The following is a 27,718-nucleotide window of genomic DNA, read 5'->3' on the forward strand; positions in this document are numbered from 1 at the left end:
TCTCTGCACAGGGGGGAGGAAAGAAAGGACAGGCATACAAGGCTGTGCCTTCCTCTTCCAAGGCGGATCGTTCCCTAGAGAGGAGGATTGTCTGTCCTTCCGGATTATTGGATTGTCCCCGCACATGGACCACCCTCGGCGATGCAAAGTGATCTGTGGGCCATTTTGCAGAAGCTTGGGGAGGGCACCTGAACAACCCAGTTGACAATGCTGCAGTCGTGTCTTTCAGAGACGGAGGGAAACGACATAGACATAAGCATATGGTTTCCCTCTATTTCAACAAGTCTCATAATTTAAACGTATTATTTACCAAACCAAGAGCACAGCTGTAGATTTGACCCTCGTTTCATCACTATCCAGAAGCCCAAACTAGAATGCTATACCTTTGATGGCTTTCATTATTCTTGAGGCGACTGGGGAGAAATAGACCCAGAGATCATACCTGTCCCATAATATGCACGATGCACAGGCGAACAAATGGAACCTTGGGTTGCGATACGCCTTGCTTTTATTTAGTACCCAACTGTTGTGTCATCGGGGTATAAATTACATTCTGCAAGGTGCATTGCTCCAGATGAAAACTGCTCCACCATTTTTGACCTCTGACACAAACATACGCCTATTACCACAACCCGCTCTCAACCGAACCCTCAAGTGACCACAGAAAACCTCTTCACAGGTGGTTCGTGTGAAAGTAATTATACTCATCAACTGATCCTTTGGGGTCAGTCCTCCATACATATTCAACATGTTAATAGATCGGAGAGTTAGTCTTAAAGGGACAGAAAATAAAATACATATTTTCTTACCTGTAGTGCTGTTTATCTAATAGATAGCTAATATGTAGATTGTTTTGGTGTGAGTTGCCTGGTTTTGGGGATATTTGCCACAAAGATGTCTGCCTTCTCTCCAATAAAATGGGACTATATGGCACATGGCTTGTGGCGCACATATACAAATGAATTTGAACAACTCAACAGCAATGTCTCGTTCCCGAAATTGTGACGCAGTTATTGAAGGTAACCCACAGACCTGGTTGTGATCAGTTTCATGGAGGAACTATTTTCTTTCAACCATCGTTCTTTGGCGCTTTGAGCGCGGCACGCTGAGCGCCACATAGTCCCGTTATATTTGAGAGAAGGCGTATATCTCTTCGGCCGATATCTCCAAAACTAGACACCGAAACAATCTGGACAGATGAATAGCGCTACAGTTAGAAAGACCAATAAATTGTGTTGATTTGTTGGTGAACTGTCCCTTCAATGCATTGGAGAACTGTGGCATAAACACTTGCCAGACAGACAAAAATGATTCCGCAAATAATTTGCTCAACATTAATCTATAAAGGTTTGATTCCCCATAGAGCCAGGAGTCTTATCCCTGAATGAAAGCGAAATGTAGCAAAGTGTCGACATACCAACATCAACTCATCTTCCGAAATGACTGCAGTGGAAATGAATATCTGAAGTGGAAACACTGTTGGGTTTAACATTCGTGTTGGAATGTTTGCATTCAATTTCAATAATGACTGATAAACACTCAAGAGGCGGGAAAACCGCAAAGCTATGTCAGTAATTTATTTGTTGGCAAACAACTTTCACTGTTACAACAAATATTAGTTATGAGATCATTCAACTTGGAACCCATACAAAAAGAATAAATAATTAGCAATAATATTGTAATTATAGTCATGATCATAATAATTTAAAAGAAAAAGAACCATAAAACAAACCCAGTGCCATTGTATTTACTCCTGTCTGAAGCCAGCGTTCTTTCCTCCAAGCCTGTTTTGCCGCCTTCAAACCAATAAACAGATAAATAAATAATTTCTCTCGGGGACATGGAGGGGGCTTGTGGGATACATGTGCAAGCTACACTTCATACACTTATGATATTTTTTTCTTCTTCTCCTAAATAAGTAAACATTGGCTTTCCACATTGGACAGTGCTACCGAGTGCAGAGTTTTCACATCTTCAGTTCACATATATACGGTGTGTTTATGGCATTCTTTCAAATAGCGGATATTTTCTTCCTTTTTAGTTTTGATAATGACATTTCTTTATTCTCAGCATTCTTCTTCTGTACAATCTCAACCAGCACAGCAAGGTAATATCAATTGGTAGAACATTTGGCAATAGAGAGGATATGCTTCATAAACCATTCTTGTGTTGCTCCAAATATCTGCAATCTCTGGTAAAAAAAAACAACCTTCACCCAGACTTGTGCCTAAAGGAAGGAAACGCTTTATTCAAGAACAAATGAGATGAGACCCACTTCCAGCAAAGACTAAATGGCAGCATTTCCATAGCAACCGCCTCTTTCATAACTTAGCCACTTCATTGCCCCTTTAGTTTCCCATCTACACAGTGGTAAAGTATATGATAATAGCTGATTTGCAAAATGTAAGTGACAGTGCTGTTGCTATAAAAGGACCAGAATGAAGTGTGCGTGGGGTATATGCGTATTAATTAAGGAATGCTTAAATGTCTCTGCATTTACGAAGGAACGACAAACTGTTCCTCGCTCGTTCCGCCATCTACACGTGGCCAGAACGCATCGACTCCTCGGACAAAAGTTTGGCAACTTAAAAAAATAAAAAATAAAAAGACTTGGTCGTACGCAACATTTGTATCTGTATCTGTATTCTGTACAATACATAGAAACAGTTTGTGAATTCTTTATAATCCTTTGATAACTGAAAACTTTTACAGAAGAAAGGAGAAGAAACGCAACCCATTCTTTTTTTCCTTTTTTTTTGTTTTTATCCAGTCTCTTGTGATATGATCTTCCTTCTTTGTTTTCGGTGAAGTACACAGTAGCCGCAGTCACTACCACTTGCAGGAATGTTACACCAGCCCAGACACAACTCCAGTTTAGCAGATACGAACGTGGAGGGGAATTCAGAACATCGGCGTGATATGGTTACAGTTCGGTCACCCAGTAAAATAGTTCTGGGGATGATCGGTCGCGAGGGCGTATATCGTACATCCTCCACTTGATTGGCAGGTAGTGGGGCGGGGCCTCTTCAAGGCCAGTTTATGTTGCGAACACCGGAGTTCTATACCCTGCTCTGAGGTGGAATCGTCATCCCAGCACGTGTCTTCAAGAGTGAGACGGAGAGACAGACGGACAGACGGACAGACAGGCAGCTCCTTTTTGAACCAGGGCCGGTAGTGGAGACTATACGCTATGATCTGCTAGAGGTCCATATTGGGGAACTTGTAGGGCTACGGTCAATCCAAGATTCCGTATCAAAGTGGCAGGTAGAGTGACATTACAGAGTCCCTCCCCCTTCCGCTCCTTTCCAGGGTTTAAAGTTCCGTTTCTGTTTGAAAAAAAGTCTCTTCAGCGCCGGCCTTTCGCTCGGCACCATTTGTGACAATACATTCAGTCCCCGCTTCCATCAGACCGGCGAATTCCCAACCCAATTGTCAAGAGCCACAGTTAATGTCACACACAGTATATCGATCCAGGGGTGGGCCAGCTCAGTCCGTCGGTCAACAACACAGAATGTTTTATCGTTGGAAAGTTGGAAGTGTGAGAATGGGCTGGGGAGGGAGAGAAGTCTCTGGATCGGCTCTATAGACTGGTGACCAGGTGGGAAGGGTCTATTGGCGGCTCCTCGGGTGACGAGTCGGACTCGTCCTTGTTGCCGGACACCATGTATCCATCGCTGCCACCGCGGCCCATGTGGTAGTAGGTCTGCAGCTCGTGGAGGTGATTCCTGGAGCCCAGGTTTGGCATGCTCTTGTAATAGACGTCGTCCAGCTCGGGAGCGGTGGCGCTCTTACAGGGCTGCAGCTCGCCGGAGCTTTCCTCCTCCCCGTCCGTTAAGCCGTTCACCTGCCCGTCCGGAAGGTCCGTCAGCACCGGCATGCTGGTGTACAGCGAGTCTCTGTGGTTGGGCGAATGCGTGTGCTCGTCGGTGTGCTCGTTGGTCAGCAGGGGGAAGAAGCTCTCGCTGGTCTCTTGGGGGATGCGCCGCGGCCGGGAGAAGCTGTGCGGCGGTGGCGGAGGCGGCGGGTGGCTGTCGGGCGGAGGGGGCCGCGGCGGCAGGAGCGGGGCGTTGGACTCCTCCCTGATGATCTCCAGACCCAGGTTCTCCTCGTGGGGGAAGGCCGCCGGGTTGTCCAGCACCATGGGCCCGTTGTCCTCTTTGCCGTTGCCCACGCACCCACCAACTCCACTGCTGCTGCTGCTGCTGCTGCCTCCCGCCATGCTCCCTGAAAATGAACCAGGCAGGAAGAATAGTTGCAGCATGTTTCCACAAGGAGCAGTGCTATGGCTAGTAAACTAGAACATATTCATACTGAAAGCGGATACAATGTGTCACGTGAAAAGGGGTTGCTCGTACGAACCCAAAGAAAATCTTCCCCTCAGCTTTTCGGCCCACAATTTAACCATTTTGGCTGAGCTCGCCGCGCTCATCCGCAGCAAGCAGCTGTTATAAAACCACTGTGCGCTCCCTGCTCAGCACCGAGCGGTAGACGGGCTAATTTAGCGACTGTAGCTGGTGAACATAGTGGAGCATTTGGAAGCTTATGAGACATATTTCCTTTTGGAGTTGGCGGAGATCAGCTTAGAGGAGAGGGAATATTGGACTTTCATTTGGCTAGAAACACAACTCCAAATAAATGCTGCTGTTTCTCAGTGTCTGCTGGATTGTAAATAGGCGACTTTACGTGAACAAGTTTTTAAATTTTCTTTCAATTTTTCAGTTCATTTTAATTTTTTTACTTTTTGCTGTTTTTTGCTGTTTTGTTATTAATGCTTAATGATTTCTCAGTGGGACTATCCTGGATAAATAGGATTTGAATACAAATCTATTTGAAAAAAGGTGTTCAGCTGCGAGCTGCAAGTGGCCCCAAAAAAAGTATTATTAGTTATTGCTGTTTTAAAGCCACTGAACACCCACACAGGTATTTTCAGATTAGACTGATTAGAGCAGTCATGTCAGTTACTTCATAGCTTAAAAAACACGTTTTGCAACACATACATGTGTGTATAAAGAGTATAACTGTTGCCAGTAAAACGCATACAAAGCACATACAATGCAAAGTTGGTAGCCTTCTCCTGGTTTGTAACATTTTGACTTAGCTAGAAGTGAAACCAAAGCAGTCACCTCCGTTGGCCATGCTGCTGTTCACCAGCTTGTTCATCAGGTTGTGGTTGCGCTCGGTGGTGCCCCTCTCGTGGTTGTTGAGGTATGACGGGATGTAGTTGGAGGTCAGCTCCTTGAGGATCTTCTTCTCCAGGGTGGTCTCCTTGTGGTTGCTGTGGGTGCCGTAGCCGCCGCTACGGTCCAGAATCTGGACGCAGTCGCTCAAGTACTCGCTGCTGGCCATGCTGTAGTTGTTGGCGTGGTTGCCATTGAGAGGGAGTGTATCCATCACACTGGAGTCCCTCGCGTTGTTGAGGATACCCTCTGAGGAACAACCAGTCAAAATAAAAAGTTATTTATGAGGATTAATTATTAGGATTTCTCAAATAAACTAATTGGAATCCTCACGAGATTTTAATTATTGTTTGATATCGTAGCGTGTGCTGTGAAGTGAGGATTAAAAAGTAGCAAGGGTAATTTTCTTGGAGGGAGAAGCGCTCCGAGCGTCCATAATTCTTTTATGGGAACCCTCAGATGTACTTTTTATTTTCTCAATTACTGCCAGCACGACAGCGACACGCAGAAGAAGAGTGAGAACGTCACGGCAAAATAAGTACTTTTAAAGTGTTTACACTGCCAGTAATTTTGAGAAAATTGCATCTCATTGATAACCATTTGCACATTTGATTAGCAATACTTCAGTTAAATGAGATTCAAATGTAATGCTTTTCTTGTTGTTGTATGTATATATTGTCCTGAAATGTTATTTCCCAGAAAATAAATCTGCGACAGATCTAATAAGACCGAACAAAAGAAGGAGGGAGAAGTCGATGTTATCGAAGCAGTGGTATTAAATTTAGCCCGTACTTGTGTCTCGGTACGGTGCTAATGGGCAGCATGAGGGAGAAGAGAGAAAACAAACAGACGTGAGTTCAAACACGGAGAGACACAACTTCCACAGCAACCGAATCAACAGTTGGACAGTAATTGGATGGCATGATGGAAAATGTCTTAACAAAGAAACCCTGTCTGTCTACTTCATATCAAAGTCTGCTTTCCGAGGCCTCATTGGTAACTTGCTATTATACGATTCATTAGTTCTTTAATACAGAGAAAAACATTCAAATAAACATTCAAAAAGACATTCCAAACATAGTGTGCTGCGTATACAGTAGACGTGCACTAAGCCAAGCAATGCAAGTCCCAACAGACGCACAGAAAATGGCGTTGGATACGAAGCGCATGCTGCATGAAATTGACCATTAACACAAAATAATGCAAACACATCATGGCTCCCAAGTAGCTTATAAAACCGCAACCAGCGACACATGCGGCGTGATGCACGTTTCCATAAATCATAGGGGGATTCTTGTTCCCCGTCTCCTGCGGTGGTAAGAGCCGCCCCGGTGGGTGTCCTTTGTGATTGAGATTGTTGCAGTGTGATTGATCGCCTCCACTCGGGAGCCACAATGAGGCGGGATCAGACGGGCGGCCAGAAAGTGTATCACAGGAGCAAAGCGCTTAACAATGAAATCCCCATGCAAAAGCAATGTAGTGCAAAAATAAAAAATATATATATATGTTAATAGTAGGAACATCAGGCACACCTTGGGTGTTGTACATGCCCACGGCTGGGTTGTTATAGACTGCCGAGTCCCCGAGGAGAGTGTTATAAGGATTGTTAGTACCATGGGGACGAAGGAGAGCATTAGTTATAAGATGATTAGCCGAGGCTCCTGGTACAGGCAGATAGAGAAAAGGGAGAGGGAGAGCGACAGACGGAGTGGAGAGAGGAGGAAGAGAGAGAGAGAGAGAGAGAGAGAGAGAGAAGAAAATTGACAGCCAAGTCAAGTGAGAGAAAGAGAGAAGCACTCGAGAAAAAGAACAAAAAAGAGGGCAGAGCGGAGAGGTTGAAGGAGAGAGCGTGTAGACGTTGCAGAGTGGAGGTAAGTGAGAGGGAGGAGGTAAAGAGAGAGAGAGGGAGAGGGAGATGGAAAGGTGAGTGTGTGGAAGAAGGAGGGAGAGAAGAGGACAAGTAAATCAAACAAGCAAACACAGTTTGAGTGTGAAAGCCAAGAAAAAAAGCTTGACAAGTCGTTCTCGCAGCCGCATACCAAGCCGAGGGAGGGGACGAGAGAGAGAGAGAGAGAGAGAGAGAGAGACAAAGACAGAGCAGTGGGGCTTGGAGAAGACTGTGCTGCAGTTCAATATGCTTGAGCAGAGCAGCAGCATGACTACAGGATAGTTAATGGCCAGAGAGGCCACAGTCATGGTGCGTTTCCTTCCCCAGGTGGAGACAGATCATGTCCACATGAAGACGCTGCAGAGGAGCAGAAGACGAATGGCCGCGTCGGGGTCGCGTCAGACGGCGCCCCGCCTGTCCCGCCGCTCTCCTCCGAAGCGTCTGTCAGGCGGCAGAGTGTCGCGGTGTTTAGCTCAAAGGAAACGCCCCAACATTTAAGTTGTCGTGGAATGTTTTAGGACGCCACAGGTTTGGTTCGTATTCGTGGGAATTCATTACTATTTGGGAAACGAGAAAGTTGGCCGGCCGCCCCGGACTTGACAGCTCCGAGGAGGATAAATTAGAACGGATGGAGAAAGCACCATCAGAGATAATTATCTGGTTAAAGATAAATAGGTACATCAATAATTAAATAAATAAAATAATAAATGGGTAGCTAAATTAACAAATAAAGTAATTAATTAATTAATAGATAAATACAAAAGTAAAATAATAAATGGAGAATTAAATAGACTAATACATTAACAAATTAATGAACAAATAAATACGTAAATAAATAAATGTGAATGCACTTATATACTTTATATATACGGTTCTAATTTCCACCCCCACACAACTCAAATTAATGAAGATTATGTTTAATATATAGTACGCAAACACATTTTACTCCCTCCCAATTTCAACAAATCAATCTCCCATCAGCCAATTCATTCCATCCTTTTATTAAGCCGCAGTACATGGACATTTAAAATCTACTGGCTAAGTAGCACCATACTTTAAAGTGTGAGGGAGGGTGGGAGGGGGGGTCTTAAGCCCTGCCTCGCTAAGTGTGTGATAATTCAGGAGCTGACACACACCGTGTCTGCTCAAGCATCAATCTGTCATGCTAACAGCTTATTAGTGGCCCGAAGGAAGCGAGGGCCACACCTCGACTTGGAGACTAACAAATGGCTGTGTGTGCGCGTGTGTTGCGTGTGTGTGCGCGTGTGTTGCGTGTGTGTGCATGCGCGTTTAAAAAATGTCTAGGTGTCTCTGTCCTCGTTACCCTCGCCCCCAGACAGCTATGCTGATGGAATCCATTCTTCCAGCGACTTTCTCTGGAGGGGCAGCTCAGAATACAGTGGGAATACAGCGAGCTGAGCCCGGTGCAGACTTTAAAAAGCTCTGTAACTCACAGAGAGTGAGATGGACACGCGGTACTTTCCTACCCATTTAGGCTACATTTGAGAATCGGGGACGCGACTCGTTTTGGGTCATATTAATAAAGTATTATTTCTAAAACTTGACACAAATGCTTCAAAAGATGACCCATAACAGTCAACCTTTTTAAAAAGTATTGAGTGATATTCACAGTCTGTTCTGCTAACCTTCCTCTCTCCAAGAACACAACACCATTATCAGGAGTGTGTAGGCCTCCTACCACTTTCCTAAATGCAGGAGCGTCCCCACCATTAAATAAAGCAGATATAGTGACAGTGATGAGGGTGTGAAAGCCGGGCTATCCCGCGGTTACCTCTGTTGAGCGTGGCGGAGCTGTTGATGTCTCCGGTGATGAAGGAGGACTCCTGCTTCCTCACGGTGTCGTTCCACATCCGCCTGATGCGACTCTATACGCGGGAGAAAGGATGCGAAGGAGAGAGAGAGAGAGAGGGGGGAAAGGGAAGGAGTGGACAAAAGACAGAGAGGAGTAGCAATAATGAGAGGGAGAAGGAGTAGAAGTAGAAGAAGAAAAAAAAGGAAGGAAGGAGCGAGAGCAAAGTCAGTGGAGGGAGAAGAAACGTGGCCAGAAACGTAATATATGAAGGTGTGACGTGCAAAAAGAGGGCAGGTAGAGAGGCAGTGAGGGGAGAAAGCAAAGAGACGGCCACAGGTGAGGGGAGGTGGGTGGGGGGGAATAATCACCCGTCAATGTGACTTATACTCCATCTGTCAGCATCAATATGTGAAGGTGTAAGTCAGGGTTTGGGCTTTCTCATTTCCACATGTTTTTAAAGGAACAGTGTGTAACACACTATGGAACCAAATACCCATAACTATGTTTTTAATCAGCGCATAATCACAGAAACTAAGAATCTGTGGTGTTTTAGTCAGCTTAGAAAAAGGCATTTATATCTCACGGAGTCCGCCATGTTGCATCAACATGTTGGCGAGAGTTTAACGTCATCTGAAGGTCGCGATGCGTTCTGAAACCCCGTACTAAACTATTAAAGGCCGGGGTATTAATAAGCCCCGATGTTACTGGTGCTTTTTATTAGTACTTTTTAAATGTTTTGGTGTCATTTATCATCTCACTGCTCTGCACACACACACACACACGCAGACAAACACACACACAGAGCGAGCAGAGAGGCCGCTGTGGTGAGGGGACCCAGGTGACATAAAGGACCCTCCAGTTGCAACCGCCCTTGTTAGTGCGTGCAATACAATATTTGGACTAAAGGAGGAGTTTAGCATCATTGTGTTTCCCGCTATCTGCAACCTCACCACTAGACGCCCCTACATCTTACACACTGTTCCTTTAAACTCGTCGTTTTCGCTCACATCGTTTCATTAGAAGCTAGCCCCTCCCCCCCCATGGCGCTCTCCGGCCTCACCTGAGAGTCTGCCGTGCTGTAGCGTCCAGGTGTGCAGGCAGGTAAGCTCACCTGTGAGCCCGTGGAGTAGCGGCCCGGCGTCCGCGACGTGGTGGTCTTGCTGGAGGAGGAGATGGACGTCTCCACGCTCTTGCCGCTGCAGCAGTGGGTGCGCAGGCATTTGCCGTACTCTTTGCGCACCTGGGGCGGCGAGAGAGGCGGGGCAGGGTTACGGACGGGCACGCGTACGTACAGTATGTATTCAAAAAGCATGACATGTTCCAATTGAACTCTCTCTAGCTGAAGCATATTTCAAAGATGACGCACCAGAAAAAGTCTGGAACGGCTTAACCTGATACAGCGACCCCCTTTAACTTCTTGTACTCAAATTCCTTGTGCAAACACTAACTCCACAGAAAAAAAGATGTGGACATTAACAGATTAACTTTATTACCCCCCCCACACACACACACATCAACATCCACCCCAAATGTTATTACTGCCACAAATCCATCTGAAATGTGTCTCCCTCTCCCCTCCCCCCCAGAGGGAGACACCCGATGCGGCGCGTACACACTGAACATCTGCATTTAGATCCCAATCAAGTTTCGAACAAACAGGGCCCGTGATTGCTTTTTAACAAGCTCGGCGGGCCGGCGGGGCGGGCGTGGTGTTTGCCGCGCGCTCTGTTTGAACAGCTGTGCGCTGAGCTGCTCCATGCGTCTTGGGAGAAAAACGGTGTTGGATCGCGGCCAAAGAAAACCTCAGCACTGTTCTGAGGACATCTCTCTCAGGACACCTGATCCCATGGCCTAACACATACTTAAGTGCACACACACACACACACAGTGCAATTGTTTACTGGTTGTACACTTAAAGAATAAAAACTCTCGCCGGGGCTGCAGCAAGACAAGAGTATTAAGCGTCTGATGAAGCATCTTTCCGTGTCCTACTCCCCGGCACTGACAGTGTGTGGGAGACTCCCAGAAATATCCCAGGATGTGTTTAGGCGTCCCTTGGAGTCCACATGTAATTCAAATACATAATTTATGACAGAAGTGATAGGCATGTGCTCACAACAACTCCTTGAGGCCAATCAAACGCTGAACATATATAAAAGGGATCATCTTTTTCTGTGGGTGGGTGATCTTTGCATCAATGTGAGCGAGGTTCAACATGGAAATCGTGCATTGAACCACCAAAACAGGCACGTGTGTCCTCTGCCTGTGTCCAGGTTTTGAACAAGCTAGTGCATGCGAGGGAACAACAAACTAAACAAAAGAAATCGCCGAAAGTGGCAAATTTACGAGAAAAAAAAAAAAAATTCAAATTTTTGAGATTACAAATTTGCGAGATTATTGAGTCGTATTTTTCCAAAAGACAAAGCAAAAACTCGGATCGCAAAAAAAAGCGGTATTAAAAAACAGAAACCAAAGTTAAACGACAGATGCCACATGGCATTCTCTCTCTCTCTCTCTCTCTCTCTCTCTCTCTCTCTCGCTCTCTCTCGCTCGCTCTCTGCAACAAACTCTAACAACATAATTGACCATAATCTGTGCTTCATAACACAAGCAGTGATGTCATTCATGACTTTATAATCCTGTAATTCTTTGATTTTCTTTTCGTAAATATATTTCCTTAATCTTATTATCTCCCTTCCCTTAGCTCTGTAATTACATTTTCTTTTCATTTTCACCAACAGTGGTCCTAACACGGTGTCCTAATTTCAGGCCTGATCTTGGAATTTGTCATTTTCTGTGGGGGGTACGACAGAAACACTGCTTGTTACCTGCTGCCAGGAGGCCAGGCAGACAGTTTAACGAGAGAGAGAGAGAGAGAGAGAGAGAGAGAGAGAGAGAGAGAGAGAGAGAGAGAGAGAGAGTCGAAAACATGAGAGCATCGAGCAGAGCCGCTGGGGGTTCCTGATCAAACCCGTGACAGCTCCCCTGGTGTTCAACCCCCCCGCTGATCAATGCTATAGAACGTGTCTGCGCAGCTTCGTCTATCGCTCACCTTCTTCTGCAGTATGCAGTGGAAGATGAAGATGAACATGCCCTGCAGGGAGTTGAAGATGGTGAAGAGGTAGGCCATGATGACGGTGCTCTCGTTGATGTACATCAGGCCGAAGGCCCAGGTGAGGCCCAGCAGACACAGCAGGGCTATGGCCCCGATCACCCAGGACCTGGAGGAAGAGGAGACACGGGTTAACAATGTCCTACAGTCTTGACATCTGCTACGTCGGATAATACGTTAAGTACATATTGCAATTTGTAACATGTGAGGCTTTTTCCTGGAGCGGAAAAGCTGTTCAGCCAAGTTTAATGCACGTGGGATCACGAGGCGGGAGAAAGTGGGTTAGCGAAGGGTTCACTCGGAGTCCCAACACCGCGGGAGTGGGATGGAGTAACACAGCGGGAGGTTTTTGCCCAAAAAGAATCCTGCTCTTACGAAAAAAAAGGACGAGAGAGAGACAGAACAGAGAGAAAAAGCGCACTCGATACCATCTCAAGAGAGGGAGGCGGAGGTCAGAAGCCGGCTGACGTCAGCCAGCCTCAAGCGCAGGGAGGGGGAGGGGGGGGGAGACGTCTTTACATCCGAGCTCCATCGCTTTGGAAGGGGTCAGAAGGTGGGTTTTCTTTACAGGCAGAAGTGGGTGCTGGAGTCCGTTAGTGCAACTGCGACTGTAACACTTTAATGGAACGGACTTTAATCCAAGTTTTCAAGGCGGTGAACCTCCGTTTCTTATAAAGCCTAATATGCAGGAGTGAGTCATTAGGGCCAAATGTCAGAGGAATGTGGTCGTGTCGAGGCATGTGTATGCATCGTCAGTCCCTGTCTGAGCGCGTGCACGTGCACGTGCGTGCGTGGGCTCCACTGGGCAGTAAGTAGAGGGACATTACAGCCATTATAAATGACATTTCATCGCTAAAGGTCACCGTTTTCTGGTCTGCCGAGGCCGCGATGATAGCTGTTAATTTGATTGGCTGACTGGACAGCGATCACCTCTCATGTGAGGGATGGGAGACGAAAGGGTGGAAGGGAGGGAGGGAGGGAGGGAGGGAGGGCAGGGGTCCAAGAGGAGGGAAGAGGGTGAGATATTAGAAGAGTTAGCAGGAAGGAAGAGAGAAAGAGGAGGAGAGTAAGTGAGCGAGACCGCCGGTGATTGATTCGATGTTGCCCTCTATGGCACCGCTCAGGCGAGACAGAACTTCCAATAAAGCTCGTCTGACGACCCTCTTCGATAAAGGGTACACTCATCCCTCACTTCTCCCCCCTCATCCCTCTGTTCTCCCTCTTCCTTCGCCTCTCCCAACACAGTTTTCCCCCTCGGTTCCCGTCGCGCCATTATAATATTTCAATAGCGCGTCGGGTTTATGGGTCAGAGGGGGCTCACAAATCACACATCAACACATAGTCCATTTCACAAGGCAGGTTAATGGTTAATTTAGGGATATGCTACGAACTCTGGGCGGGTTCTACGGACAAACACGACGGCAAGCAAACCGATGAAACATGTCTCCGAGAAGACGAGAAGGCATCCTGGGTGGAGGGAGGCCTTACCGGAGCCAATCCACAACAAAGACAACTTGTGGTGGCTTGGAGTCAGAAGGAAACAAAAGCAAGAAAGAAAATAATAAGACAAAAAGGGGCACAATGATGATGATGATGATGATGATTAACAAGTAAATGAACCGCCATAAAGACATGACTAATGTAGTGAAATAGATTAAAATCTACTCAGCCTTTCGTGTGCTCAAAGAGACAAACGAAAGTCATTAAGAAAGGGGGCAAATAAAATGCGTCATGATCTTGAGTCTTTGATTGTCCGTCTTTCATATGGGCCTTTTTTTTTTTTATCCAGCTCTCTCTGCTTTCACACAGAAGCGAAGATCAGAAGGTTTCATGAAACTTGCTTCCCACTTGGAAGTCCAACTCCAGACTGCCGTGTTTAAATATATATACGGCAGTAATCTGTAAATGATAAATCAAACGGGATAAGCCACTGCGTGATTTACACGACAGATTCCGAGCGGCGCCTCGGCCGGGCGTCGCGCTAAAGCCACGACACCCTGTTTGAATTAGATCGGGCCTTTTGTCTCCAGCTGCACTGGAACGAGACACAACACGGTCCTGATTGGTCGGCTTAGCAGACAAGAGTTCAGTGGGAATGAAGTCATATTTCAGTTCTCTGAGGGCGCTGTGAGTAATGACATGACTGGGAATAATAACATGATGGATTCAATGAGGAGCATCTTGAACTGATGTCAGACAAAAGTCTGCTTCATGTTGCCGCTAACATACAAAGGAAATAAATAAAAAATAGGACGACGAACATTGGATTTAAAGGAACAGTACGACACTTGGGGAATGCGCTTTCTTGCATTCTTGCTGAGAGCTTGATGAGAAGATGGATGCCACTCTTAAGTCTGCAAGATACAGAAGAAGTTGGAGCCAGCAGCTTGGTTTAGCATAAGGACTGGAAACAGCTTACATCTTGTTTGTTTGATTATATTTTATTTGCTATCCTACATGAGGTTGAGGGCAGGGCTGTTTCTCTCCCGGCTAACATGGTCTGGCACATAAACGTCCGTATATCCACCGCTTGTTGTTTTTACTCTTTGGTTACTTGTGCAGATGAAACAAACGCGTTCATTATTTGTTTTTTAAGGTAGGTCCTGGCAGGGGTATTTTTTGGCAACCATCAGGTCTAAAAAGGGAAGACAATGCAGAAGTGCCTTTAACTTGCATTCTCTCTTATAGCCACCAGAGGGCGCCTCCTCTGGTTTCAAAAATAAGTCTGATTGTAGAAGTCTCTACTTCTCTCTTGATTTATTCCCTCAGTGAACATTGTAAATATGAGTTTATGGTCTCAATCATTAGTTTCAAGTCTTCTTTAATACAGCATGATGCTCATTTCGTAAATTATGGTCCATTTAGAGTCAAATAGGCCATAAAGCAGGGTACGTTTAGGGCGGAGCTACCTTGTGATTGACCTGTGACCACAGCGCTGTCCAGTCTGAGAGTATCTGGGCGCCTAACTTAGCTCCACCTCTTGCTTCACTGGTTGCATAAAACAAGATGGCAACGGCCCAAAACCAAGATGGCGTCGGCCAGACTGTCAAACACGAGGCTTCAGAACTTGAATAGTCACAGCCACTAAACAACCACTTCTGTACAGTGTTTGATTCCAACAGCGTTTGGCCAGTTTTACCCTGTTTCCAGTGTTTATGCTTAGCTAACATACTGCTGGCTCTATATCAGCACATTGAACAAACATACACAAGACCTCTCCATCTTCTGATTTACACTCGGCACGAAAGCAAACAAGCACATTTCCCAAAATGGTGAATTATTCCTTTAACTCCCCCCACAAACTCACACACACAAGCATGCATAATACTAATAATAACACCGCACTCTGGCGTGACGGCAGAACTGCATGCAGACATGTTACTTACTTGATGTTGTCCAGACATCCAGAGTCTGGCTTGAGAATGGCCGTGTGATGGAACATCTTATAAAGAGCGATGCCGAGGAAGATTACATTCAGCTGAAACACACGGGCGCACAAGTTAATATTCTGCAGCAACAAGCCTAATTAAAGACACAATGTCACCACAACAATTCACTCGGTCAGTCATGCACACACACACACACACACACACAGTGCATATCCTTTTATTTCCCCCCATCCAGCAGTAATTGACTCGGGGACACAGTATCAGCCCACAATCAACAGCCCTTTATGTGCCCAAAATACTGCAGCTCGGGCATCGGGGAGAGAACAGCAGTCATTACATCCACCGAGGATCGTCGTTACGACAGGAAGTCCAATGCAGCCCATTCTATCGGCCTGGTAACGCACAGATAAGGGCGGTCTGACAACGGCTGTGTTCGTTCCCAATGGGCGTTCCAGTCGGAGCCGAGCGGTCCCACCTGCACCGCTCCCACTTAGATCAGCGATGGCCCGCCTGACATTGCCCTAAAAAAGTGTTTTGTTGCAGAGCGTCGGCGTGCTGACATTCACCTAATTGGGAAACATGTCCTCGTTGCTTTCATTCTCTTTCAGATATTCTGTTGTCGGCCTGTGTGTATGAGGGCCTCAGAAGAGTTTGTCAACCAGGAAAACGGTCAAACTGAGCTCCTTCCTCCTCCTCATGCTGTGTAACAGGCTGCTTCGTAATAAAGTAGCTAGGCCCGGCGGGAGGAAGCCCGGTGCCTGGATCAGCAAATAAGTGGCAACATGACTCCTGGAGAGTTCTTATCGTGATCTGCGTCTTTTTTCTCCATTCGAAGGTTCCCAGCTCGTTGGGAGGCGTGTCCACGAGCGGGATTTATTCAACCTGACACGCGAGGTTCCATCGAACACTTTATATGTTCCCACGCGGACATGTGGCGGTCTACTACTACTACTGCGCATATGGAGCGCGTGCATGTGTGTGTGTGTGTGTGTGTGTGTGTGTGTGTGTGTGTGTGTGGTGTATCTCACCATAATGATGAGCGTAGCAGGGCCTATAAAGCTCCAGATAAAGTACGTGTCCAATCGCAGCCAGCACCTAGAGAGAGAGAGAGAGAGAGAGAGAGAGAGAGAGTTAGAGGGAGAACCACCGTGCACGAGAAACAGACGGGGGGGATTAAAAACATGCTCCGGTCTCCAGATGGATGTAAGGTAGCAAGGATTTACCATCGGAGGACAGGGCATGCATCATAGTTACACACACACACACACACACGCACACACACACACACACACACACACACACACACACACAGGAGGCAAGGTGGGGAGAGAGAGAAAAATAGCACATCACTTTACGGCATTCATCAAATGAATCACGATGGAGGGAGGACAAAAGAAAAAGTGAGGAGAGAGTTGTGGGATGAAGTGAACAGACTAAACGCACATTACACACAGAAAGGGGAGGAGGGGGGGGGATGAGCGCCTGTGATAAATTCATCTTTACTCCCCCCCCCCCTCTTAGGGCACAGATATATGGATACGACACGGCCATCATCCGCACGGTCGCAAAAATATGACGCGATGCCGTTCATTTGAATAGTGAGTTATGAATGCAGCCCTCGCACATCACCGGGGCTATTTATGGAGTCTGGGAATGGGCTGAGGGTGAGGTTAAAGGAGAGAGGGGGGCATGCATGAACACACACACACACACACACACACATTCACTCAATCTCTGGCCACAAGGTTAGCATTTGGTCGGAGAAGATATACTGCTCTGTGCTAAATCATATCACCTCAACATCTTTACTCGTCAGTCGCAGCAAGCAGGTGAGGAAAAAAATACCTTCCCCCCCCCCTCCTCCTCCTCCTCCTCCTCCTCCCCCGAGTGCCCTCCACTGAGGTCAGACCCAACAGGGTTGCAGTGGGAAAGGCGCGGAGAGAGAAGAAGAAGAAGAAAAAAAAAGCCGGTGGAGCAAAAATGGCCGACTGATTCATGACCAGCTGCTTTTGCATTATTAATCTTTCAATTTCCAGCACATTAGAGAGCCCTCCATTACGGGTCCCCGGCCGTGTCACTGTATCCTCCATTAGGGCTCCTTTGCGAAGTCACTGCCACCTTCATTATGGGAGGCGAATGGGACTCAGCGCCACTGGCTAATAAGTGGGAGAGGGCGGGGGGTGCGTTATGTGACAAGGTGACACAGCAGGCATGGCAGATGATATTTCCAGAGGTTTTCGTCTCGTGTCGCGCCGTGTCAGACGTGACGAGTCGCGCCATTTTCAGGGGGGGGGGGGGGGGGGGGGACCGATGAGTGAGTCACAAAACGTATTTCTGGATTTTACTTTTTTTTTGTCCATTAACGGAAGAAAATGGATTGCTTGGGTGAATTTTTCTTGTTGTGCCTTTTATCCGTTTAAACTCCCACTGATTTGAGTGTGACTCAAGTGTGACTATTTTGATTTAGATTTTCTTACGCCAAACCTCAGCTACCGTCTCAAGGCAAGTCTCCCAGTCTGTTAGCTGATGGCACGCGAGTTGATTATTCATCCCGAGCTTGGCATTCAGACTCTCATGTTTTAGTGATCATCGCCACGATGAAATATTGATCTAAGTGGCATACGGATTGGCGCGGCTTGACGGTTAAACAGTGCTAACTTCAACCCCCCGCGTCTTCAGAACCTCTGAGATCTGATGTGTATCTTAGCGGAGAGCCACCAGGTCTGGAATACATAAGGCCTCACAGAGCACGTGAATAATGTAACAGTCCTATAGTGTGCTGTCATTATTTTATTTTGTCTTTCCTCCTCTTTCTATACGGAGCCGCTCATTTATTAGTCATCAAAGTGTGGGGTGAGATGTTTTTGCAAGTTTTGAAACGCAACATCCACATTGGTAATGTCCCCCATTACTCATTATATGCACATTATGCCCGCAACATGCATATGCATTTTTTTCTTCTTGTTTCTTTTCTTTCCAAGAGACCCCCTCCAAACGGTTCGCGCATGTGAAAGGCTTATTATGTTAACCCCGGTGTATTTATAGGTGGTCTATTATGCATGTGCTTCGTACTTCTCTTGGATCCGCCGCGTGTCTCGGGGTTGGACAAGTCAAGCATGCATGAATAGGCAACCATGCGTGCTCTTAATGCTTAATGTATATGCCCCCCGTCCCCTCTTGCTTCCTCTGGGTGGGAGCTATAGCATGGACGTGTACACACACCCTGATAGGCTATTCCATCACTTTATTATTTTTTTTCCCTGTTCACACCGGACGCGGCGTGAAATTTCGCGCCGCTATCGACCATGGAATAATAACCACTGGTTCTGCTTTATATTTGTTGTGGAAGTCCCAAACATGTGGGAACATGAAACGCCCTCGTATTTGGGTTCATAACATCATCCGTAGTCCCACAACAGCGTCTCAATGAAGCCGCTGTCAGCGCTGGTTCAGGCGGAGCAGCAGCAGTTTGATTCAGAAACGGGGAGGCGGCGGTGGTGACGGGCGGAGCTTCTCAACGCTGATTCTCAACGCTGATTCTCAACGCTGATTGGCTGCCGCAACTTTGTGTCGCGCGATTTCTCCGCCAGAGTTGGGAGAATTCAACTCACGCGAATTCGCTTTGTTCGCCCCAGGTCAAACGCTCTGTTCGCGCCGCCTCAAACGTGTCTATCCCGCGAATAAATCAACAATTCGCGTCGCAGCGCGTCTGTGGATTGACTTTACATGTAATCTGGTCGCGCCGCAAATTCGCGCCACGTCCGGTGTGAACACGGCATTACTCCTTTATTTTCTCCCTCAATCCGCTCCCATCCTTGCATCCCACCCTTTAAATCCTTCCATATTCACACATCCTCACTGCTGTGCTCACGCAGGCACTCTGCGGCACATCATCCCCTGCTTGTCCGCATGCCGCTCCCCCCCCTCACACACACACACACACACTTCTCCTCCGCCTCGCCGTATTGACTCCTCAGAAGTGCCACGGCTCGCGGAGTCCACTGTGGCAGCCAAAATGACAGCAGGCACTCCAGCCTCCCTTCCTCCCCCCCCTCTTTTCCTCCCTTCACGCTATACGCTCTCCTCCATCCTTACACTCGGTCGGTGCCGTAGCTCCTGTAGTCCACCGCCGCGGAGACGGCCACTATGACAGCAGGCACGCCGTAGCCTGCCAGGTAGAAGTACTTAGTCCTGGAGTGTTCGCTCTCGAACACCTCCACCAGCATGATGTAGAGCTGCACCCCTTCCAGGAACATCCAGGTGAACGCTGCCAAGAAGAAGAAATGGAGCAGGGCCGCGAAGACCGCACAGGCAATCTGGTGAGGGAGAGAGAGAGCGAGAAAGAGAGAGAGATGAGGGGATTTAAAAAAACACTCACACTTCACACAAGAAATGCACAGGAAGTGTTTAATCTGAGCGAGTTAGAAAGCAGAAAAAATATAAACACAAACAGTAATAATTTTTCACGTTAAAAGAAGGAAATGTGAGGGATTAAGAAGTGGGTCGCCAATACTGGAATAGACAGCTGAGGGAGGGGTGAGGCAAATAGAAAGGGGAACGCACAATCATCGCACACGAAAACAACAATTACAGGCGACAGACGGACTCAAAATCGCTTTATAGATAGCGGTGTTAGTTGAGCCCCCCTTTCACATTTCACTCCATGTCTACATCTTCGAGTCATCTAAGAAGATAAATGAGGAAATAGAAGTGACAAGTCGGTGCCGCCGCCGCCGCCGCTGATTGTCCACATTTCAAACAGAAGTGGAAAAGCACTTCTGTTTGAAATGGGCCGAGAGAGAAGGAGAGAAGAGGGGGGGCTCAGCATTGTTTAAAATACAATGTGATTTTTATTTGTATTCGTCAATGCCAACAATGAACAAAACTGAGTGGAACTACAGCAAAAATGACTCAGCGGCTCGGCGTGAAAGAGACGAAGCACTCACGAAATGTGGCACATTGTTGGGAAAGGCCATCGGTTTACATAATACTGGACAGTTTGGGGATTTTATGCCATCATTAGTGATGAACTGTATGTTTTAAGTGAGCTACATGATCATAATACTGAGAGCTAATTGTCCAATGTATTAAAAAACAAAACAAAATTGTACCATTGGCACCCACCTGTACCAAGCAGCGGTGACACGTTCACACTGAAAGTGAGTAAGTGGATTTTGAAATTGCATTGTTAGTAGCCAGCGGAAAGTGATGGATGAAAGGAATGTGAACGAGTTAGAGAGGCGGATGATAGAATACCGAAGAGCTTCCTGAATGTATAAAAAAAAGATGAGCAGCAAGAAAAAAAGAAATTGACAATGTTGGCGTTAGGATGGGAAGAAAAGAGAGGGCTGCGTAAGGAAGGCAGGCCGGGAGAGAGCGAGATGCGGCCCGCCACGTTCATGGCGACGTCTCTCCTGGAGCCAACCGACAGACTTTCATGAGTGAGGGGTTTGCAGCGAGAGACAATTACCTAATGTCTGAGAGACAATGAGTTTAGGGGGCGAGGGAGTCACTCATTTCCATTTCTAATGATCGCACAGTGTAGCTTACACACACAGAGGCGCGCGCACGCACGCACATGCAGGTAAAAAAAAAAAACAGAAAGAAACCGAGTGGCTGCTCATGCAAAGTCATTTCATCTTTCCCTCATGGAATTACTGGCTTAACCGTCTGCGAGCTAAGAGACGCCGAAGATGTTAATGGGGGTCACAAATAGTCACCGGTAATTAACGTCACACACAAGTATGGTGGCGCACGTACATGTGAAGCCACATGATCCCTCTCACGCAAACACACACACACACACGGACATACACACACGGAGAATTAAGCGAAACTCAGGGTCAAAGCAAGTAAATGATGTTTTCTCCTGAAGGTTGCTCCGCGGCTTCAGACGGCGGGTATAAGGGATACGGACGTGAGCACTTCCTGCCTCAGAGACTCCCAGTTCGTAATGATTCACACAGCTCACACGAAACAAAGGCTACTTAGCACTAAGACGTCAACAATGTCCTAGACTGCCTTGTTTCCAGTAAGACCATGACAGCACACATCAAGGTTTCCTACAGTATCTGTTGACTATGGTTGGTTACCTTGATCAGTGGAATTAAAGGAATATGACCCATATGACTTTTGTGTAAGTGCTTGCATCCAAGTGAGGTTTGAAGCACTGGTGGACTCAAGGTTTGTCCCCCTTTACGCTTGTTTGAAAGAAATACAGCAGTAGTGCCCTCTTGAACACCCCTATTGTAGACAGAATATGAGGAAGTGCCCTCTTGATTGCCCTTCTAGTGGAGAAAACACGATGAGGGGCGTTCTTGGATGCTCCTACTGTAGAGAAAACATGATAATGTGCCCTCTAAGGCGTCCTTCCAGTGGAGAAAATATGATGAGGTTCCCTCTCAGATGCCCCTATAGTAGATAAAACATGATACAGTGCTCTCTAGATGCCCCCTATAGTAGATAAAACATGATACAGTGCTCTCTAGGATGCCCTTACAGTGGAGAAAACATGATAAAGAGCTTTCAAAGGTGCCTCTTCAGTGGAAAAAACAAGATACCATGCACTAATGGGAGCCCGTAAATGGAGAAAATGTGTTGAAGTTCCCTCGAGGATGCCCCTATAGTAGATAAAACATTATAAAGTGCTCTCTAGGATGCCCCTATAGTAGATAAAACATGATACAGTGCTCTCTAGGATGCTCCTATAGTATATACAACATGATAAAGTGCTCTCTAGGATGCTCCTATAGTAGATCAAACATTATAAAGTGCTCTCTAGGATGCCCCTATAGTAGATAAAACATGATACAGTGCTCTCTAGGATGCCCCTATAGTAGATAAAACATGATACAGTGCTCTCTAGGATGCTCCTATAGTATATGCAACATGATAAAGTGCTCTCTAGGATGCTCCTATAGTAGATCAAACAATATAAAGTGCTTTCTAGGATGCCCCTATATTAGATAAAACATGATAAAGTGCTCTCTAGGATGCTCCTATAGTATATACAACATGATAAAGTGTTCTCTAGGATGCTCCTATAGTAGATACAACATGATAAAGTGCTATCTAGAATGCTCCTATAGTAGATGCAACATGATAAAGTGCTCTTTAGGACGCTCCTATAGTAGATACAACTATAGTATATACAACATGATAAAGTGCTCTCTAGGATGCTCCTATAGTAGATCAAACATTATAAAGTGCTCTCTAGGATGCCCCTATAGTAGATACAACATGATACAGTGCTCTCTAGGATGCTCCTATAGTATATGCAACATGATAAAGTGCTCTCTAGGATGCTCCTATAGTAGATAAAACATGATACAGGGCTCTCTAGGATGCTCCTATAGTATATGCAACATGATAAAGTGCTCTCTAGGATGCTCCTATAGTAGATAAAACATGATAAAGTGCTCTCTAGGATGCTCCTATAGTAGATACAACTATAGTAGATACAACATGATAAAGTGCTTTTTAGGATGCTCCTATAGTATATACAACATGATAAAGTGTTCTCTAGGATGCTCCTATAGTAGATACAACTATAGTAGATACAACATGATAAAGTGCTATCTAGGATGCTCCTATAGTAGATACAACATGATAAAGTGCTTTCTAGGACGCTCCTATAGTAGATACAACTATAGTAGATACAACATGATAAAGTGCTATCTAGGATGCTCCTATAGTAGATGCAACATGATAAAGTGCTTTCTAGGATGCTCCTATAGTAGATACAACATGATAAAGTGCTTTCTAGGACGCTCCTATAGTAGATACAACTATAGTAGATACAACATGATAAAGTGCTATCTAGGATGCTCCTATAGTAGATACAACATGATAAAGTGCTCTCTAGGATGCTCCTATAGTAGATACAACATGATAAAGTGCTTTCTAGGATGCTCCTATAGTAGATACAACATGATAAAGTGCTATCTAGGACGCTCCTATAGTAGATACAACATGATAAAGTGCTATCTAGGACGCTCCTATAGTAGATACAACATGATAAAGTGCTCTCTAGGACGCTCCTATAGTAGATACAACATGATACAGTGACCTCTAGGATGCTTTTCCAGTAGAGAAAACCAGATGCCATGCACTAATCGGAGCCCGTAAATGGAGAAAATGTGATGCAGGACCATAAAGGCGCTCTACATGTGTTCTGGTGCCCCACCGCATGCAGCTGATGCCCTTTTTATTTCATTTTTTTCTCCCCTGCCCCTCAGACAGCCTGACTGGTTTAAAACATTGGATGCGGACCATACGGATTATACTGGAATGCACACCATGTGCACCCTGAGGGTCGAGCCCAAACTGCGCTGTGCATCATTACGGACGGAGCTTTGTATGGGTTGGATCTTTTCCCCTCAAAGCTTAAGATTTTTGTTTTTGTTCCTCCTCATCTTCCGCGTTTTTGACTTGCAAAAGCGGAGCGCAATTCCACACGAGCGGCAGAGGCCATGCATCATTAACCGTAATAGAAAGTCCAATCTGGTACGGTTTGGGTAGCGGGAGTGAAACATAGAAAGTGAGCAATTAGGTGAAAACTAGGGAAGTCATTTTCGCTCCATTTTTTTTTGCACAGGCATCAATGACTGCAGAGAGCCCTGTTGGAATCAAATTGAGTCCACTTAAACCAGTCAACCTGCTACTCTGAAGAAGGCATCGGCAGAGGGCTGATCAGCCACTCGGTGCATCGAGATGTGGAGCATCTGCAGTCATGAACAGGCTTTACTTGAGTGCATAGCTGACTCAGAAGAATGAGGATCATTGTATTACTTCCTTGACATTTTGATGCACACAATGACACACATCCAATTCAGAGTGACAGAGACCCAGAAATAACCCCAAGGTTAGTCTGAATGTCAACATGCATCATCTGGACTGGCCGGGTCCGGCTCGTGAGTCGTTTACAACACACTGTATGTTGCTGGCTCAGGTTTTGAGGGGTTGAATTCATGTGAAACACATTCCATGTCTATAATGCATTATAAACATAGGAATAATGCGTTAATACCTGCTTATAGCACTGAGTAATTGTAGTTATAAGCACTCCTGAATATTCAGAAAACTTTATAACAATAATTAAAACATTGCAATATGTAACGATTTAAAAGGTACATTATCATACTATTTTATAATAGTAAAAATGTTTTGCAAGGATATAATACATTATCAATTAAAGTAAAAAATAAGAAAAAAATGTTTCATGTGTTGTTCTTGCATAGGTTTAATTATGTAATTTTTGGTTATTAATTATGTATATTTATCAGTGTTTATAACTGTACTATACTTTCCTCTCACTACAGCGCAATAAGCAGATTATAACACATTAAAGTGTGTTATTACGTTATTATCACACTAGGTAATGCTGCAGGTTTGGCAGTGGTGTGTGTGCACACTCTCCAGTCTTGTGTGAAACTCTAATATCAATGGTCAAACACAGGTTGAACTCCTCATGTGGGCTTTGTTTGTGAACGTTATATTTTTCTACAAACATCCCCCTCATAACCAACATGGTTCCGTGGCAAGAGATAGACTGCAGCTTCTTTAGCCTGAGGGGGGAGCACAGCATAAACATCAGCTAAACTACAACAAAGCAAATACACAAGCCGCACTGCATTATCCACCCAATAAGGAAGTCTCTGTAATATGCACTGTGCATTGGAAATCCCTTGCTCTGCAACTGGAGACTCCAAAGAACAGGCAACCCTGCATATTTAGGTCAACTTGCCAGTCAGGGAGTCTAACAACCTGACTGTGCTCGTAACCTTAAAGTCAGAGCAATGCTGTCGTCTGCGTTTATGCCTTTTGTCGGCAATCCTTACTGTGGAGTGGTTCATATGATATAGTTACTTTGGCTTTAGCTGAATAATATAAATTAGTTACTTTGGCTTTAGCTGAATAATATAATTTGGTTACTTTAGCTTAGTTAACTGACGTCCCAGGTCACATGAGGGCTCTAATGCTCAGTACAGTGATGATGTCACTGCAAACTGTATGAGCAGTGCAAACAAGCCAGCAAGCCTCCTCCCCTTTTTTTGACAACAAAAGTTGCATAATCCAGTCTAGTTAGAAGCTAGCTAGAATACAAAGATTTTTTTTTTTTTACAGCCTCTCAAAGAGGAATTTTCAGTTTATTCTTGGAACACTTAAATGTAGCAAATCTGTCATTTCTTATTCATGTGGCTGCGATGCGGTCAACCATTGACTGCAACCGCTTCCTCAGCCAGCGATGCAGTACGATGGGTGGTACTGGTCAGTTATGCTACACAGCATGAGTGAAAACACTTCAAAAAAGCAGCCTGTGTGTGAAATATTTGCTTGTATTCATCTATTCCATCCCCATTCCAACAACGATGGGACTAACCTACGGCTCGCTGCCAAAAGGATGATTTGCCTACCGGTTGATCGGCCCTGTTGATCCCCACCAGGAAAAGCGACTCGGCGATGAAGAGGCTGATGCAGAGGTTCTTGTGGATGGTGTTGCGGTCGCTCTGCAGCCCGCGGAAGAAGCAAAAGGTGAAGATGCAGATGAGCAGGCACACCAGCGACAGCAGGATCCCCACCCACGTGATGACGTCCAGGAGCAGGTCGTGCATGCTGTCCGCTTTCTGTGGCGAGAGAAGAGCTCGTTGTGGATTATTCGATTCGCCGTCATCGGCGATGTGTCGCTCGGGGCTTTTGCTGGAAACATACGTGAGTCATGCTGTTGTGGCACTGAAGCATACTGCAGGAACAGACAACACTCCCACCCCCATCCCCTCCCCTGACTGAGGTCTGTGGCTGAGAGTCGCAGAGCGTTCAGGGCCGCAGCGCTACGCCGCGTTGCACAGGTGTGCCGGCTCCATCCATCAGTGTCCCCCGGCAACCTGGCAGGCGGAGAGCAATGTTCAACACAGCGCCGCTGTGATGGATCTACTTCTCAAACCCCTCACACCGTGTTCACAAAAGGGCCGCCGAGCTAGCTCTGACCATGACCCCCACTCCCTTAAGAAGCAACACACGTCCCCGCCCCGCCCCCCGGAGGGAGCGATCGGGTGTCACGCGACACCCAGAGGTACCGGAGCCGATTTGTGAGGAAGGAACCTAACGCGACAAAAGAGAGGAGACAAAGAGGGCTTATCCCACACACGGCGGGACAATACGGTTTTCATCCACCGCCCACAGAGGCTCATGGGTATCGAAATAAACGGGCCCACTTTCACCTTCTGATCAGGCCTGTTCACAATAAAACAGGACCTGCCGCTTTTGTCTCCCTCGTTTCTGCTTTGGAACCTCCAGAGACTGAATGTTTGAAGTGCGGTTTTTCTTCTTTTGGTCAACCCAATGTCATCATCTGGCATGACAAATCAATTGTAAAAAGTTTCTCCTGCCAAGTATGATTACTCAGTACTGGAGAGTCTGGAGAGGTCTAATCTATTTTCCAGATGTTGTGGCCTCTTTTCTTTTCCTTCCTCCTTTCCCCCCACACTCCTTCCTTTTCTTGTTCTTTTTCTTCTTTTTTTCAGACCAGCCTTTTGCCAGCCACCGCTAATCGAATGATGAACAACTGACCCTTTGATCCTGCCCATCCCCGGCCTGGAAGGCGCCGCAGAAAGAACGCCTACCTTCACCTCAACGTGGGCCATGAGCACCGCGAAGCTGGTGAGGTGTGTGCAGGAGCAGCTGGTGTGTGTGCGATTGGTGGCCAGCAGACGACAGTCCTGTGTAGACCAGATTCCCGTCATGGTGCGCTTGGAGTAGCTCCAGAACGAACAGTTGGGATTGAAGTTCTCCTCCGAATGCTGGGGGTTGAGGGAAGAGGGAGAAAGCGAGAAATTAAAAAATTGAGAGAGAGGGACAAAAGGGAGGAGGGGTGGTGGGAGCAGAGAGCGGATACTTAGTCATGGGGAGGTGGGAGGTAGAAAAGATGGAGCGTTGGGAGAGCCAAGGAAAGTGAGAAAACGGTGGGAGGAATTGATGGAGAAAGGGATGGAGAGGAAGGAACACCGAGAGGGGAGTCAAGCACGCACAACAACAAAGCGACAAACAGAAGGGACGGAACGCAGCAACAAATAAACATGGAGCCGAGGCAGGAGGCGCCGCGTCCGTGATTGCTGTGTGAGATTCTGAAGTGTAGGAGCCGCTTGTGTTGTGTAAACTGATGGAGCTGTGTGTGCGTGTGTGTGTGTGTGTGTGGTTTTTTAAGTTACTCTCAAAATAAGCCAGTGAAACAGCGAGGATTTCTTTTGCTGCCAACAAGCTGGATCACCAACTGGATCAACATTTGCTTGGTGAATGAGCAACACAACATAAAAGTGTCGCATCGAGCACCGCAACGGATGA

General features: G+C 46.3%; 1 protein-coding gene across 1 annotated transcript in view; it reads right to left on the bottom strand.

The window, feature by feature from the left end:
- Positions 1 to 3,580: 3,580 nt before the first annotated feature.
- The window catches only part of adgrl3.1 (adhesion G protein-coupled receptor L3.1), a gene marked incomplete at its 3' end in the record, with an annotated part of 77,636 nt that continues 53,498 nt past the window's right edge, over positions 3,581 to 27,718 (bottom strand). Inside the window, exons 12-23 of the mRNA XM_079219251.1 lie at positions 27,001 to 27,177; positions 25,795 to 26,004; positions 19,475 to 19,695; positions 16,408 to 16,474; positions 15,377 to 15,468; positions 11,931 to 12,099; positions 9,990 to 10,118; positions 8,858 to 8,951; positions 6,710 to 6,838; positions 5,970 to 5,987; positions 5,124 to 5,426; positions 3,581 to 4,155 (exon numbers count right to left, since the gene is read on the bottom strand). Of these exons, the coding sequence (XP_079075377.1) occupies positions 3,581 to 4,155; positions 5,124 to 5,426; positions 5,970 to 5,987; positions 6,710 to 6,838; positions 8,858 to 8,951; positions 9,990 to 10,118; positions 11,931 to 12,099; positions 15,377 to 15,468; positions 16,408 to 16,474; positions 19,475 to 19,695; positions 25,795 to 26,004; positions 27,001 to 27,177 (2,184 nt within the window). The remainder of the gene's footprint in view (positions 4,156 to 5,123; positions 5,427 to 5,969; positions 5,988 to 6,709; positions 6,839 to 8,857; positions 8,952 to 9,989; positions 10,119 to 11,930; positions 12,100 to 15,376; positions 15,469 to 16,407; positions 16,475 to 19,474; positions 19,696 to 25,794; positions 26,005 to 27,000; positions 27,178 to 27,718) is intronic.

The sequence above is a fragment of the Taurulus bubalis genome (genome assembly GCF_910589615.1).
Source record: "Taurulus bubalis genome assembly, chromosome: 6".
Taxonomy (NCBI): domain Eukaryota; kingdom Metazoa; phylum Chordata; class Actinopteri; order Perciformes; family Cottidae; genus Taurulus; species Taurulus bubalis.